The 17,432-nt window shown below is 38.0% G+C and overlaps 1 protein-coding gene across 1 annotated transcript; it reads left to right on the top strand.

The window, feature by feature from the left end:
- The first annotated feature begins 5,752 nt into the window (after positions 1-5,752).
- LOC139712144 (hyaluronidase-1-like) lies at positions 5,753-17,229 on the top strand. Its single transcript, XM_071623976.1, has 3 exons — positions 5,753-6,243; positions 14,621-15,205; positions 15,582-17,229. Exons 1-3 carry the CDS (start codon positions 5,815-5,817, stop codon positions 15,960-15,962), a joined length of 1,395 nt encoding a protein of 464 aa, XP_071480077.1. The 5' UTR covers positions 5,753-5,814; the 3' UTR covers positions 15,963-17,229.
- The last annotated feature ends 203 nt before the right edge of the window (positions 17,230-17,432 follow it).

Genomic DNA, 17,432 nt, shown 5'->3' with positions numbered 1-17,432 from the left:
AATGAAGGTGACGCTGGCAGTAGCTGTGAGGAGCTAGTAACCTTCAACGAACTTGTACGAAAGCTTGCACTTTCAGTCATTTTTTTTTTTTTTTGGGGGGGAGGTGGTTATATGGGGGTGGTTGCAATCGACTACAGGTTGTGTACAGTTATGATCAACCAAACTCGAACTGATCATTATGAAAATGTCTTGAGTGGTCCAACACATTCCATTTAATAGCTACACGTGGAGAGATGACTTGTACAACGTAGATCATGGTGTGTGAAGGAGAACATGTAGTGCTGTAAGCCCCAAGTGCATTGTGTATATCCACTGAAAATGCATCAGAACAACAACAGCAAGAACAATGATTTCGTGTAATGAAGACACCACAAACCAAAATCATATTGACAATAATACTGGCATTTATTGCTATACAGAATAATGAATTCTGATGAGGATATTTACAAATGCACTCTAAGAAGTAAAAAATTTTGATGAAATAAAGTAATGGGTCACTTATTTTCACCCAATATATAAAGCTCTCTATTTGAAGATAAAATGATGAAGCAACATTATTGATACAAAATGAAGAAGCACAGTTGAGCAGTGCTCATATCGTATCCAACACTAAGATACATCTTTGTTCCCCCAAGGAAGAGCATTTCATCAGATTGAAATGTTTGTGCTTGTACAATTGGAAAGCCCTATACTTCGAGATTAAAATTATCTTCTCAGTAAAAAAGGGCCACCAACTACTCAAAGCCCTGCCACAACAAGAAAATTCATGGTGGACAACCATGATAACATATGAACTGTTTAGCATCTATCTACTTAAATAAAGCTTCATTATTGAAATACAGTACACCACATGTGTACTCTGCAAAAATGCAAATCTCATTTCACTCTTAGAAATACCTGAAACCTAGAGCTACAGTAATAAATTGTCGCCCCACCCCCGACAAAGACGTAGAGACATGGTCCTGTGGTAATTAGATTGACAAAATTTCAGAACGGTGACTACAAGGCACAGATAATGAATGTGCACATTATTCCACTTTCACCAATGACTTGTGAAACATTACAACAGTTATGACAATCTAGGATGAAAAATGCTGAATGCACTGCAGCATGAAATAATTAAATTTCAGGGTAATTGAATGGGTGTGTTTGAATGAAGGACTCTGCAAAGTGGCCAACAGCCTTGATACGAGTCTCAAATGTCAACTGACTAATATTGTGCACATAGAGCAGCCCTTACCTTGGGGTGAACATATCACCGTCAAGTAACAGAGACACACGCCCTTTTGTCATGGAATCTTTTATACAAAGCTATTAAATATTACCTTTGCTGTACATGGAATACCCTGGACGCAATATCATTTTAACTTTGTGTAGGCCTACTGTAAAATGAGAAATGTTCGCGTGAATTTTAATTTCGCGAGCGCCAAGATTCGTGAAATTAAAATGCACGGGAAGTTCTTGTCTACACTATATGCATTGAATGCCAGTGGCAGTTCGCGAAAATTTCATACCGCAAAAAAGGCCGTCGGCTCCAATTCGCGAAAAATTCATGCCGCGAATATATCATGTTTTACAATCTTCAAATTTCAGGTATACATTTAATGCCCAACTGCGGAAACAGCAACAAAAAAAAAATATAACTTTTATGCTAGACTCATAGGATACATCGCATTATACTCCATCAAAACGATCCAGCCATTAGTGTGAAATATTCCAGAAATGAAACGCATTGCAGTACACCAAACAACATAACAGAAATCAAAACCCCAAAAGTACATCCTTATATTCAAGAATGGTTTTGAACAAAGTACATACAGTATTCAGAAGTCTTCAAAGTTTTGCTCGTTCAGACTAATACTCAGCCACTGGATTTTGGGTAATCCAACGCATCAAAACAACATTTTGGGTTTTCCTTATAATGATTTTTGTATCACAAAAACTGCACAACTGATTTGACACAGCAAGCGACCCTTGCTTTGTAGTATTTCATACACTAATGTTTTGACTCTCGAAGGTAAGAAAATGAAATACAGTGGAAACTCGATATGAACAGATCTGATATTACAACATACCTGATATAACAAACTAATTTCTCCGGTCCCAATGAATTTATTTCCTTTCTTTTTGTATTGTTTATTGACTACTGATATAACAAATTATCTGATACAAAGAATGAATTGTCTTGGTCCCACAGATCTCGTTATACTGAATTTTCACTGTATAGGCCTACATGCTGTAGCCTTCCCATGCATTGCACTGCATTCCAGAGATTGAACCAACAGTCAAATATGATGGATAATAACCTAATTTTGATGAGGATACGATTTCTACTATTACATTTTATACAAGTGTATATTGAGTTTAATCTGACAAATATATAAAGACAGTATTTTCTACATCAATAAGATATAAATAGCATCAACATGGTCATATGAATATGAATATAAATATGTGACGGTTTAATATCATTTCCAACTTCGACACCTGCAATCTGTATACTAGGTACTTCAATATTGGGTTAACAAAATAAAACATTGTATGCATATGAAGAGACAGAAGTTTGGAAATTGGCATACAGGAAAAGTGAAGTAGATTGTACACTAGCAATAGATAATTCTAACTTTGTATGATACTCCTTTCATGGACTACATCTCAATTGATGAAATATAATTCACCCAAGTTTTGCTGTCAAAGATGTTAGAAAATCCCTAAATGCTAGAGTGCAGTCAGCATCACTAACATATGTATGGCACAATAAAAACTTGCAGAGGATAATGCCCCCTCCCCTTCCCATATGTTCAGACTTTTGAATAAAACGATGTGGAAGTTGAACTTTGCATTGCTAGTTTACACTGCACAATTTCTGCCACTTTGCTGTTAGGGGAGGTTGACTGTACTCTCAACACTCATCAAAACATGTTTTCCCGATGGCTTGCGAGAAGTTAATGCATGTCTGGCCGAAACCTGTTCACTTTCAGGCCTCCGATATGCATACAAGCAATCTGCAATTTACAACTACCTACGGACAAGGAATCAGTTGGACACAATAGATGACTTGGTGCCAGGCCATTACCACAAATTTATTCATAGCTCTGAAATTCACTGCTTGCATGTCCAATGACAAGCTCTTGTACAAAGCATTTGCATTTTATGGGCAATACTGGTTGAGAATGCAATTTGCAAGGGCCACAAGATTCAGTCATTGTGATTCAAAGGGAATTCTGTGGGCACCTTCTCTTTGTACTTTTAGCACAGCAAACTTCCATCAACTATGTAAATGACCACTGGACAGCAAGAGTAAGTTGCTTGTTATTTTGTACTTCATGACAGAGACCGTACTTCAAAATCTTCAAATATGAACTTATCGGTTTTTGCAAACAAACTCTTCATTTGCATGCATGCAAATGTTGCAGTATGATCATCAAGTATATAACATAGTAATCATAGTTGATAATAATTATGAATATAATGATTACGAAGCAGTCCAGAAGATCTATATAAGTAGAAAACCGCCAAAGTTGCTTCCCCATATTGCATTCCTGCCCCGTACCCTCCCCCTTTTTTTACCTTAAAATTCCACTCCGCATTCAAGATATTAAAAGAAGTGAAATGGAAAAAAAAAAATCAATCCAATTTGATTAGAATCAAATGAAATTTCATGTTCAATAGCACATTTTGTTGACACATACAAGTTCAAGAAGGAGATAACAGTTAATACAATTTCAAGAAGATGCAGTTTTTCTACCAAAAGGGACATGACAACGTCATGAGTGTAGAAAGTTTTGACTTTCCCCAATTACAGTGATATTAGCAACGAAAAAAAAAGTATGCTAGTCTAACAAAGCCAATTTATACACCCAAAAGTATGCTAGTCTAACAAAGCCAATTTATACACCCGATGTCGCAAATGAATAATTATAACGATAATAATCAAGTTGATCATAATTTTCCCCGAATGATTGAATAGCTGGAACTGCATGCGCCACAAGACTGGGATACGCTCACCATAAGACAACCTTATAGTATTAACCCATTATCTGACTGACGCTTGGAAAAGACCTTCCGTAATGTGACTTGACATTTCGATTAATTAGAACATATCATTTCAAGCTGTGTGCTTCCCTGCATTTTTCGGTGACGGGAGGAGAAAGAAGGAGACAGAGAGGATAGATAGAGAAAGGTATGAAAGACGTAGAGACCTCCGGTGATTTTTAGGTTCTTACATTTGAACAACTAGTTTATTCGTTTACTGAGGACAGATTTTCATAATTTTTGATAAGTGGGATGAAGAATAAGAATATTTTAAAAATTCAAAACAAATTGCAATGAACAAGGATGATGACATGGCAGGGTCACCATAGGAATGCATGATGAGTTGGGGCTCAAGGAAGCAGAATAAAAGAAGAAGGCATGCATAGATTATACACCGCATGCATGCAGATGAACTCGCAATCATAATACGGTATTGTATACGTTTCTGAAATATGTGAGCCTCTTGGGGCCCGTTGCATAAAAGTTACTATTGTGGTACCGGTAACTGTTGTCTTTACCATCCAATGGTAACTACCATGGCAACAATACTCAACAGCCAATCAAAATCAAGAATTCCATGGGAGTTTCCATGCACTGGATGGCAAAGTTACCATAATAGTAACTTTTATGTAACGGGGCCCTGATGTGGATCATCGTCCTTATTAATTTGTTTAATTTTTTAGTATTGTTTCTCTGTTTAAGAACCACTATAAATTCCACAAATCTATACATGGAGCTATTGATTTATGTACTACATGATCTAAATCATGAAAGTTATCTGGAATACCCCTTTAAAGTCACACTGTTTATCATTTGGAGCAGTGATTACAAAAAAAAAAAGTGTTCGAGTTCCACATTAATATTTTGATGCATAATGTAATACAGCCTGTACAGTTGTTGTATGAACGTTTTCCGATTATCCAATATACCATATAAAAAGTTCGCAATAAAGCCACAAACATTAGGAGATATCACTGATGTGTATTCAATTTATCAATAAGCCAAAACTACGTAGACAGGATATTCTAGAAGAGATTTTTATAAAACTATTCTTCACATTTTGTATGTTTAACAATACTGACTTGTCATTGATTATGCTGTATATATATTGACATTTTTACAATGTTTGTTTCTATCCCTAACTCACATTTTAGAACCATTTTGAAACACTATACTCTCTAAAAAAATCGAGTGAAAATATTCACTCTTAAGAGTGAATACAAAAAAGAGTGAATTTAGAGTGAAATTGGAGTGAATTTTGAGTGAATAATTATGTTCATTTTCACTCGTTTTAGAGTGACCTCAGGGATCACTCCAAAATCTTCGAGTGATCCCTGAGGTCACTCTAAAATGAGTGAAAATTAAAACACACGTGTTTTAATGGGCGCTCTGCATCGGTTGATTAAAACTCGATTTTTGAAAAAAAAAAAATTCTTCTTTTCATCATGGATAGTGGACATGTGTGTGTAACAAAAAATCACCGTGCAAAGTTGCGACAATTATACGTCAGATGTGAGATGAATAGAAGTGAATAGGGGGCCTCATGAGGCGTTCCCCCCCCCCCCCCCCCCCCCCCGGGCCTCACGAGTCATGGGGGCGGTCCTCATGAGGCGTGGGGGCGGTCCACAGAAGTAAGAGTTCTGTGGGGCGGTCCTCTATAGATGAGGCGGGGCAGTCCTCGTACGCGGGAGCGGTCCTCATGAGCGGGTTTCCCGGACTGACATAATCTTTGGAATGGTAGAGCAAGGTGCTCCAAAATAAGTCAAGTGTCTTGTAAATATGGGGTTAATATCTCGTAGATCTTATGTCAAGTCGGCATTGTATCACGTCTTGATAGTAGTTTTGCTCTGTCTAGATTGTTGCATTGGCACGTCCTCGAACACGCGACAGTTGATGGTCAACCGTATCGCTGGAGAAGCACGAGGAAAAATAGCGGACACACCTGAGCGAGTCAGCCCGAAGCGCCCCGTGGGAAGCAGCCTGGTGGACGGCAATGATCCGTTCCGGGCCGTGTGGAACTTGCCAAATCATTGCGGGGATGAGTTCGGCATTGAGTTGCCGTTGGCGGAATATGGGATAGAATTCAACAGCAATCATAACAGGACCGGAAATGTAATTTCACTATTTTACCACAGAGCCCTGGGATTATATCCACACTACAATATCCGAGACGGCAAACCGGTCGCGGTTAACAAGGGATTGCCGCAGGTGGGTTTATACCTTTCACTATAAATTTATGCATTGAGCTCCAAACTCAATCATGCTACTCCCATAGGGGTAGATCTATAGGCCCTATGGGTGTGTATCATAAAGATTGTGATTATCTAATGCAGGCTACACGCTGGTAATCAGTAATTGTTGTTGTTTAGTACAGTCGTATGCTACTATAACTACAATAATGCACACAAGTTTAACTCGACATTAGATCTAAGCCATTTACTATTTAGAACACACCACCACCCAAAAAAAAAAAAGTATTCTGATACATGGCACACAATTTATATTCTAACTCTAGTTCTAGATATAGTTTCTGTAAACTTAAAGCTGCCTAGTTAGACAAAATGTTGGATAGGGTGGGGTGCATTGATATTGGGATGAAAATGTGTCCCCCCTAAAAAAACAAACAAAACTGTAAATTAAATTAGTGCGGTCTGGTTTATATTTGTTTTTAGAAATTAATTTGGCTTAAATACTTTGTAGATCTAGGCCCTAAATTCTTGTAACATAAAAAAAAAAAATGTTACAGCTGTAACGTTAGGCCTAATTGGAAAAAACTATTACAATCCATTATGTTTTTATCGTACACTATCAGATGTGGCGCATTTTTTAAACCTGTTACTGTTGTAGGGATGGACTGATTTTTGCTACAACACGCATTTCCCGCATTACTTCATTAGGGCCCTAGACACCTTCCAGCTAGAGTAAACTTGGGACTTGTCCTAAATGGGTTTATGTTGGGGAGGTGTAAAACTACAACTTCAGGGCCTATAATTTAGACATGAATTAAAGGAAGAAAGAAATGTACTCATAATGGAAACTATCTATGTGCAGGGATGTCAAGTTCAAAAAATTTTCATGAGTGAGATTTTCATGACTCGTTATCGCTCGGCATCTCGGCGTGCGAATGTGCCAGCGAGCGAGGGTGTGGGAGGAGTTTTTCCCCCCTGCGGCCTCCCACTTACGCCACGAAATAATCCTGTGCATCTTTTGTTTTATAAAATGGGTTGAAAATTCGAAAACTAACGGCATTTTTCAGCATTTTTCACGTACCTTTGTGGGTCAAGACGTCCGAAGATGTTCGTGCCAAACAATTTTCAATTTTTAGCTCTTAATGGTGCGATCAGGTGCATACTTAAGTGACCATGCGTGAGATCGTGAGACGGCCCCTAAATGCTTCAAGAGTCTCACGCAGAATGCGTGAGACTTGGTAGCTCTGTATGTGCCATAGGGCTTTATTATATGGAATTAGGTGATCCGAGTATCCTCTCGGATCACCTTCTGTATCTGTACGGATTCTTTCTTCTTCTTTTTCTTTATTTCTCCCCAAAAGTTGTGCAGAGGTTAGCTCAGAAAGTGCATTGCCTATCAATGTCAAACTTATACCATATATGTATGGTGACCCAAAGACGACAAATCTTGTAAAATCATTGTGATCAGTCGACCGTGACGTCACTATGACGTCATTATATGAAAACACATTTTCATTCATATCTCATTGATGGAATGGAATTTTTCAATCAAATTTACGTCACATATAGTTCAAGTCAAGCGCATTTTACTCACATTCTCAAAATTCATCTATATCTTAAAACGTGCGCGTACGCGCGCGTTAAAATATATGTATGCTCAAATCGAGCTCAAATTTTTTTTGCACACGTTTCAGACCATTTGGAGCATTTTTTGAAAAATTGAAAAAATTGGACGGACGCGTACGCGCGCGCTCATATACGCACGCACAGCTCATATGCAATAGAAATTTCCCGTTTTTTCACACTTATCGGCTGCCTGAAATGTCAAGGAATATTTCTACCAAGTTTCAAGTCAATCCGACTCAATATGAGGTCATACGGGCCCGTCAAAGTTGAAATTCCGCGCGCGCGTCAATGGCGATATACAGTACAACTATGCCAAAAAACTGCCAATTTTAAATCCGATTTTACTCGTCAGGATGGACGGTGACCCTCCATTTTCTGTACATATTTTGAAAGCTGATGAGTTGTACATGTCATTTCATGGGGTGGCAATGCTGACAAAATGATTAAAAGATATCAAGTTTCTTGATAAAGTAAAAAAAGTAAATTTTCAAAATGACGTCATCAAATTTCAAGTTCATTCGAGCGTATCTCACTAGTCCTTTGTCAATTTTCACCCAGATTTCAGTATGATGTAGCATATTTAATGTTCTTTCAAACATAAAATTACAATATTTTGATTGGATAACGGTATCACCTCGTAAAAATGGATTAAAAGTAATCTTGTCAAATTTGACCAGTTTACGTGTTATCTCTATGGGAGTGCAGTTTTTCTGGAAATGAAAATTGACATGACTATCTTTATCGAGCACTAGCTCACTTAAGCTTCGGTAAATTTCTCCCAGATTTTAACATGTTGTAGCTGAGACTTTACCCTACCGTAAGTGTGCCGTTTGTTTTTTCATACGATGTCGGAATCACGTCAAAAAATTGGGTTGAAATTCAGGCTTATCTTCGATGTATTGAGATATTTCTTTCTTTCTGCAACTTTCTTTGCAATAACTCAAGAAAAACGGCCTCTATCACTTCTATATTTTGCACATGTTTAGTTCATGTCACGTACATTATTTCATAAAATAACAACTACTTGATCGGACACCATCTTGGGTATGTAAATTAGGGTCAAAGGTCATAAGTGTTTCACCCTGTATCTTAGTGAATACATGTCCTATCTTTCCCATATTTTGCACACGCAAAGACCATGTTACAAGGATCATTTCACAAAATAACCACTTTTTACTCAGATGCCATCTTGTCGTTGCAAATTGAGGTCAAAGGTCATGTGTACTTCTTTTCGTATCTTCGTTATGACGTGTTATCTCTATGGGAGGGAATTTTCTTTAATGTGAAAATTGACATGATTGTCTTTATCGAGCACTAGCTCACTTACCCTTCGGTGAATTTCTCCCAGATTTTAATATGGTGTAGCTGAGACTTTGCGCTATCCTTTTATTAGGTGATCCGAGTATCCTCTCGGATCACCTATTGTATCTGTACGGATTCTTTCTTCTTTAGGTGATCCGAGTATCCTCTCGGATCACCTTCTGTATCTGTACGGATTCTTTCTTCTTTTTAGGTGATCCGAGTATCCTCTCGGATCACCTTCTGTATCTGTACGGATTCTTTGTTTTTAGGTGATCCGAGTATCCTCTCGGATCACCTTCTGTATCTGTACGGATTCTTTGTTAGGTGATCCGAGTATCCTCTCGGATCACCTATTGTATCTGTACGGATTCTTTCTTCTTCTTCTTCTTCTTCTTCTTTATTTCTTTCTCCTCAAATCTTGTGCAGCGGTTAACTCAAAAAGTCCCCCACCTATCACTTTCAAACTTATACCATGCATGTATCATGTCCTAAGGACGACAGATCTAGTGTATCAATGTGATCAGTTGACCGTGACGTCATTATGACGTCATTATCTGAAATCACGTTTACATCAATATCTCATTAATGGAACGGAATTTTTGAATGAAATTAAGATATCATATGGTTCAAGTCAAGGTCTATTGATATATTTCATAAAATTTGGTCACGTTCATAGTAAACGAGCGCGTACGCGCGCGTTGAAATTTAAACATGCTCTAATCAACCTCAAAATTGTTTTGCACACGTTTCAGGTCATTTACAGCATTTCAAAAAAAATCGACGGACGCGTACGCGCGCGCGCATATACGCACGCACAGCTCATATGCAATAGAAATTTCCCGTCTTATCGCACGGATCGAATGTCTGAAATGTCAAGGAATATTTCTACCAAGTTTCAAGTCGATCCGACTCAATATGACGTCATACGGGCCAATCAAAGTTTAAATTCCGCGCGCGCGTCAATGGCGATATACAGTGCAACTATGCCAAAAAACCGCCAATTTTAAATCCGATTTTACTCGTCAGGATGGACGGTGACCCCCCATTTTCTTTACATATTTTGAAAGCTGATGAGTTGTACATGTCATTTCATGGGGTGGTAATGTTGACAAAATGATCAAAAGATATCAAATTTCTTAATAAAGTAAAAAAAGTGAATTTTCAAAATGACGTCATCAAATTTCAAGTTTATTCGAGCATATCTCACTAGTCCTTTGTCAATTTTCACCCAGATTTCAGTATATTGTAGCTTATTTAATGTTCTTACAAACACAAAATTACAAAGTTTTGATTGGATAACGGTATCACCTCGTAAAAATGGATTGAAAGTAATCTTGTCAAATTTGACCAGTTTACGTGTTATCTCTACGGGAGTGCAGTTTTTCTGGAAATGAAAATTGACATGACTATCTTTATCGAGCACTAGCTCACTTACCCTTCGGTAAATTTCTCCCAGATTTTAATATGTTGTAGCTGAGACTTAACGCTACCGTAAGTGTGCCCTTCATTTTTTCAAACGCTGTCGAGATCACGTCAAAGATTTTGGTTGAAATTCAAGCTTATCTTCGATGTATTGAGATATTTCTTTCTTTCTGCAACTTTCTTTGCAATAACTCAAGAAAAACGGCCTCTATCACTTCCATATTTTGCACATGTTAAGTTCATGTCACGTAAATTATTTCATAAAATAACAACTACTTGATCAGACACCATCTTGGGTATGTAAATTAGGGTCAAAGGTCATAAGTGTTTCATCCTGTATCTTAGTGAATACCTGTACTATCTTTCCCATATTTTGCACACGCAAAGACCATGTTACAAGGCTCATTTCACAAAATAACTACTTTTTACTCAGATGCCATCTTGTCTGTGCAAATTGAGGTCAAAGGTCATATGTACTTCTTTTTGTATCTTCGTTATGACGTGTTATCTCTATGGGAGGGAATTTTTTTAAATGTGAAAATTGACATGATTGTCTTTATCGAGCACTAGCTCACACGGCCAATGTCTCTAAACACAGATGGAACTTGTATGGTCATGCCTATTGCAATCAGGACTCTAATCATTGATAAAAAAAATCGGATCACCTTAATTTGTCAGTGATGACAAATTACAATCTCTAGTTCTACTTCTTTTTCTTCTTAGTAACCAACTTCTTCTTCTTCCTCTTGGCTTCTTCTTCTGGGCAAGTCCAAGATTTGGTCCCCTCAGAAGGCAAAATTTCATCTTTGCTCAATATTGACATATTTGGTATCATTTTGAAAATCAGCATTAAAGGGATGGTATATAGTTTTTGTAGAAATGGGGATTCAGTTTTCAACATTTTATGAGATGACTGGAAACCAATAATATGAATTACTAAAGAGCGTACAATTCTATTAAAGACTAGTAGAGGAATTCAAAGTTAATTTGATGGAGATCCAATTTGAAACGGTTGTGATATAAAAGAAAAAAAGTAAAATGATTTTTTTTTTTATTGCAAGTGATACACAAATTATCCTTATTCAGTTTTCAGTAGTAGCCACAACAAAATTAATGGGTGTACATGCTGAGGTGTGACTCAAATCAATGACCTGACTGCTAGACAGACATCGTACATCTACTCAATTACTGGAATTCCATGCATCAGGTATTGCTCATCTATTAGAATTAATATTTCTTGTGTCAAGTTGTTTTTTTATTGAAACTACAATGTAAATGGCAAACTGCCCTTCATCAATGGAAGTAAACACTTTAAACTATTCAATTTTTTAGTAGTAACTACATGTATCCTGATAAAAATAGGGCATACATACTCGGGTTGGTCATAAAAAACATAGAATATGATTGAATATGATTATGATGGTAAATATTTGGGGGATATTGTTCCCTTGACAATCTAGATCATTATTTTCAAGAGTAATTGTCCCCGCCGAACGAGTTCGAGCAGGGGACTATGAAACGGGCTCCGTACGTGTGTGCGTCCGTGTGTGATCAAAATCTTCAATTTGCTACTTCTCTGTCATTTATGAGCCAATTTTGATTCTGTTTGCTTTATATGATAGCACTACATGGGAGCTTTGAAACTTCTACACAGAATTTCAGTCGTGACCTTTGACCTTGACCGTTGACCTATATTGTACATTTTGCTACAAAATGCTACTCCTTCGCCATTTCTAACCCGATTTCGATTCCGTTTGCTTTATGTGATGGCACTAGGTGAGGGCTTCAAAACTTCTACACAGAATTTTGACCTTTGACTTCTTTGACCTTTGACCTTGATTTTTTGACCTATATTGTACATTTTGCTACAAAATGCTACTCCTTCGCCATTTCTAACCCGATTTCGATTCCGTTTGCTTTATGTGATGGCACTAGGTGAGGGCTTCAAAACTTCTACACAGAATTTTGACCTTTGACTTCTTTGACCTTTGACCTTGATTTCTGACCTATATTGTACATTTTGCTACGAAATGCTACTCCTTCGCCATTTTTAACCCGATTTCGATTCCGTTTGCTTTATATGATGGCACTAGTTGAGGGCTTCAAAACTTCTACACAGAATTTTGACCTTTGACTTCTTTGACCTTTGACCTTGATTTTTGACCTATATTGTGCATTTTGCTACAGAATGCTACTCCTGCGCCATTTCTAACCCGATTTCGATTCCGTTTGCTTTATGTGATAGCACTAGGTGAGGGCTTCAAAAACTTCTACAAAGAATTTTGACCTTTGTCTTCTTTGACCTTTGACCTTGATTTTTGACCTATATTGTACATTGGCTACAAAATGCTACTCCTTCGCCATTTCTAACCCAATTTCGATTCCATTTGCTTTATGTGATGGCGCTAGGTGAGGGCTTCAAAACTTCTACACAGAATTTTGACCTTTGACTTCTTTGACCTTTGACCTTGATTTTTTACCTATATTGCACATTTTGTTACAAAATGCTACTTCCGGCGGGGACATATGTTACGCACCGCGTAATTTCTACTTTTCCTTGTTTCAACTGATTCTGCCTCAATAATAAAAATGCAAAAATTTGTTTAAATGGGTATTTTGCAAAATTATTTTGCAAAATACCCATAAACATGGTTCTCCACACACTAAACGAATGGGGGACAAAGGGCATGCATACTCAGGTTGGTCATAAAAATATAAAAATACGATTGAATATAACTATGATGGTGAATATTTGGGGAATATTGTTTCATTGACAATCTGGATCAGTATTTGAGTAGTTTCAACTGATTTTACTTCAATAATTTTAAAAGCAAAATACCCATAAACATGGTTCTCCACACACTAAATGAATGGGGGACAAAGTGTCCCATACATACAGTGTAACTGTCCCATACGTAATACGTCATGTCTGTCTTTAATTAGAACCTGTAATTAGAGCTTTTTGCCTAATGACATGAAACTTACCTGTGATAATCTTGAGTGTTGTGACTTTTATCACAGTGAGTTACAAGTTGTAGAATGAAATACTTTCAGAGAGTTTTGAGGTCGAAAAAAATGTAAAAAAAACAAACAAATTTTTTCTGGTCCCATACGTAACAGCACATATTTTCTCTTCTAGAATATAATTGTCGTGGTCATTTTTCTCAATTTTTTACACGATTATACTTCTCCTAGATATCAATCACCATGATAAAGTTCAATATGATCAAAGGCCATTAACACTATTTTTCAGGTCAAAAATGTCTCTGAATGTCCCATACATGACGCGCTTGTTATCTTGGACTTGCCCTTCTTCTTCTTCTCCTTCTATTTCTTCTTAACTCTCCCTTGTATAAACATGAGACTCCAGGCATAAAAGTGCACATAAAAAGATGTACATGTTTCAGCAAAAAATATAGTACTTTTAAGTACCGGTATTTGAACAAGGATATATGTATCGGAAACTGTTTACCAGTATCCGATGCTGTGGCAGGCTTGAAGAGCCATTAGTGTACCGTAGTGTTTATGTGCACTTTTACCTTAATACAGTGCACTCCCGTTATAACGAACATGCAGTTATAAAGAAATTCTGAAATAAAAATTCAGGCCGCACCATTAGGCCTACCCACACAAAGTATTTTTATTGTTTATTGGTTTGGTTATAACGAAATTTCGATATAACGAAAGAAAACTGCTGGCCCCAAGGACTTCGTTATAACGGGAGTCCACTGTATACGGCATTGTAAATAATGTATGTATCCATGTAATTATACACATTGGGGCTGAACACTGACATTTTTCTCTGATAGCCCATTTGGGCCACTAGCTATCATCTTTAAATTCTGAGATTTTGGTGACCTGTGATAAAAAGGAAACTTATATGGCAATCCATTTTGAATCTTAGTTCACCTGGTTAGACCACCAAAGGATGTATGATTTGGTGGTGCGGCATAAATATCTCATGGCCATGGGCCACCGCCAAAGTTGAGCTGTGTACAGTAGATGCATCAATTTAAGGATTACCGGCACTCTTAATTTCCCCACAGCTTGGTAACATCACCCGGCATCTGGAAAAGGCTGCTGCTGACGTTCTCGCTGCCATCCCCGACCCGGACTTCAGTGGCGCCGGAGTGCTGGACTGGGAGTTTTGGCGCCCTCAGTGGGAGCAGAATTTCGACGCCCTGGCCATCTACCGCAACAAGTCGCTGGACCACGTCCGAGCCTCTTTGCCTTATATAGATGATGCCACAGTGGAGATGTTGGCCCAGCTGGAATGGACGCAAGCAGCCAAGCTTTACATGGAGAGTACACTCATGCTGGTGAAGAAGCTACGTCCCAAGGCCATGTGGGGCTACTATAGGTACCCATACTGCTACGACGGCCACTCACCGAACATGACCTGTACTGAGACTGGCATGATCACGAACAACAACATCATGTGGTTATTTAACATCAGCACTGCCCTCTATCCTTCCATCTATCTGCGCCCAAGATTCTCAGACCAGAGGGACTATGTAAAGAACCACCTGAAGGAAGCGTTTCGGCTGCGGGAAAGATCCAGTGATCCCAAGGGCCCCATCTTCAGTTACGCAAGGTTCAACTACAGCAAGACAGGATACTACTATTCACTGGTAGGCCTAACGGACTGAAATAATAACCCATTGTCTACAAGATGTTTGTATGTATTTCAGTGCATGTCTCACTCAGCTTCTGTGAGGTCTATCTCGGTTTACAATGGGTTATTTCTCTTTGTTTGACATCTTTGATGATTTTTACCAAGCATTCAGGTGCTCAAGAAATGCCAGTGTGACATCTAGTGTGAAGACACAGATTTATAACAATAAATTGTACTTCCTCCTATCCCTGGCCAACAAGTGTGAAAACCTGTTTTTTGCTCAAAGAATTCTGACTTATAAAATGGACTAAAGAAATAAACTCGAATGCTTTGTTTCTTAACATCAATCCCATTCCTTCTCTCTCTCTACGTCTATGTTGTGGACTTTGTAGGAAGACTTGAATAACACCATACTGCTGTCTGCTGAGATGGGAACAAATGGCGTTGTCTTCTGGGGAGATAACAACGACGACAGAACCATGCAGACCTGCAAAGGGCTCCAAGACTACATACGCAATGCGCTCGGACCTGTCGTGGCGATGTCGCGCAAGGGGGCAGCAACCTGCAGCGCCCGTGTTTGCTCTGGGAACGGGAGATGCGTAGGAAACATCTTAACTTGCGGAAAGGATCCAGCCGGCGTGGACGGTGGAAGATATTGGACAGTCGGGGACAAGTTTCCAGAGGAGGGGGTCAAGATGGACGTGTGTTCGTGTCGCTGTTTTAGAGGCTGGACTGGAAAAGACTGCAGCATCCCTGAAACACAACAAACCTGAAGTTTCCGAGAAAGTAAAAAAAAAAAAATCAGTGCCTTGATTCTATTAATAACTTTTGCTTTTCCTAATTTTGATATTATTTTGAAGCCAAAGATGAATGAATACATGTACCTCCAATTGTACAACTTACTAATTTCAAGGCAATATGTTTCTTTTCAGTGTCAATCTTCCCTGATGTAAGGAGGGGTGCATACATTGTATTACAGATAATGGGCAAATAATTTGCTGTAAAGTGTGATGAGAATAGAAATCAGATTGCAATATGTTTAAAAGAGTGTTAACCCGTTGAGGACGAGTCCCGAGTATACTCGGGCAGGGGTCTATGGGAAATGCATGTTGTAGCAAAATCAGCTGTCCTCAACGGGTTAAGCTTGTGATGTTCTTTAGCCAACTATTACAATCCACATACATTGTAGATCTGCAACTGATTGACATATTCCCCTTCCTCAACGTAGTGTAAACATGTGTAGCACCAATTATTCTATGTTTTGTGTATTAATGGTTATGATGAAAAATCATGGACATACATACTCGGGTTGGATTCAAACTCACTTCCTCCTGATTTCTAGGCAGGCGTCTTATTCACTGGACTACCGAGCTTCCACCGATAGACCGTGATATTTTTTATCCCTTGTAGAAGTAAGTACTGCATATTTAGTAAAATTGATGATTCTTGCATTGAGATGTTTTTATTGCAACTGGTTGATAAATTGCCCTTCATTGACGTAAATCAGTGCAGACTGTTCAGTGTTTAGAGTAATGTTCATATTAAAAATGTTAGCATGTAATCTTCTATGTAAAGACCATGCCAGCATCTAAGATCATCTTTATGAGCATTCTTGCCTTTCCAATGTTTCATATTTATTACATGACATTTTACATCTTATCTCTGAATTTACTTTGCACAGGAAACTTTTGTTTGTGTTGATGATTGCTGAAATTCATTACTGATATTGCAAGTTTCATCAGAGTATTAATGGGTCTGTTGGAATAGCTATATAATTTTATATTTGAATCTGTTTTATATAGTCTTGATTCTATGATATATTGCATACACTGTATGTTTTGATGATCCTTGGAAGTGGGAACACAGATACACTTTTTGTATGTTCACAGCTGTGGTACCCCATGTATACAATGTATGTTAATTGGCAAGTGGTACTATGCTATAAATAGCAATTTTATTGTTTACATTCTATAGGTTGTTTGTTGTGATCTTGGTAAATCAATGTTAACAATATGATAGCTTATTTGATACTATACAAATGATGCACAGGATAGAGTGCATTAGTGAATAATCCTGTGCATCATTTGAGAGTGAGCTTCTATAAAATGGGTTGAAAATTCGAAAACTAACAGTATTTTTCAGCATTTTTCACGTACCTTTGTGGGTCAAGACGTCCGAAGATGTTCGTCCCAAACATTTACGCACGTCGCACTCGGAAATCCCGCACATACAGTATAAGTATG

The sequence above is a fragment of the Diadema antillarum genome, unplaced genomic scaffold (assembly GCF_040938485.1).
Source record: "Diadema antillarum isolate AM-2024a unplaced genomic scaffold, OU_Dant_1.0 seq00001761_RagTag, whole genome shotgun sequence".
NCBI lineage: Eukaryota > Metazoa > Echinodermata > Echinoidea > Diadematoida > Diadematidae > Diadema > Diadema antillarum.
Note: the sequence above shows the minus strand (reverse complement) of the source record. Positions and strands in the feature narration are given on the sequence as shown.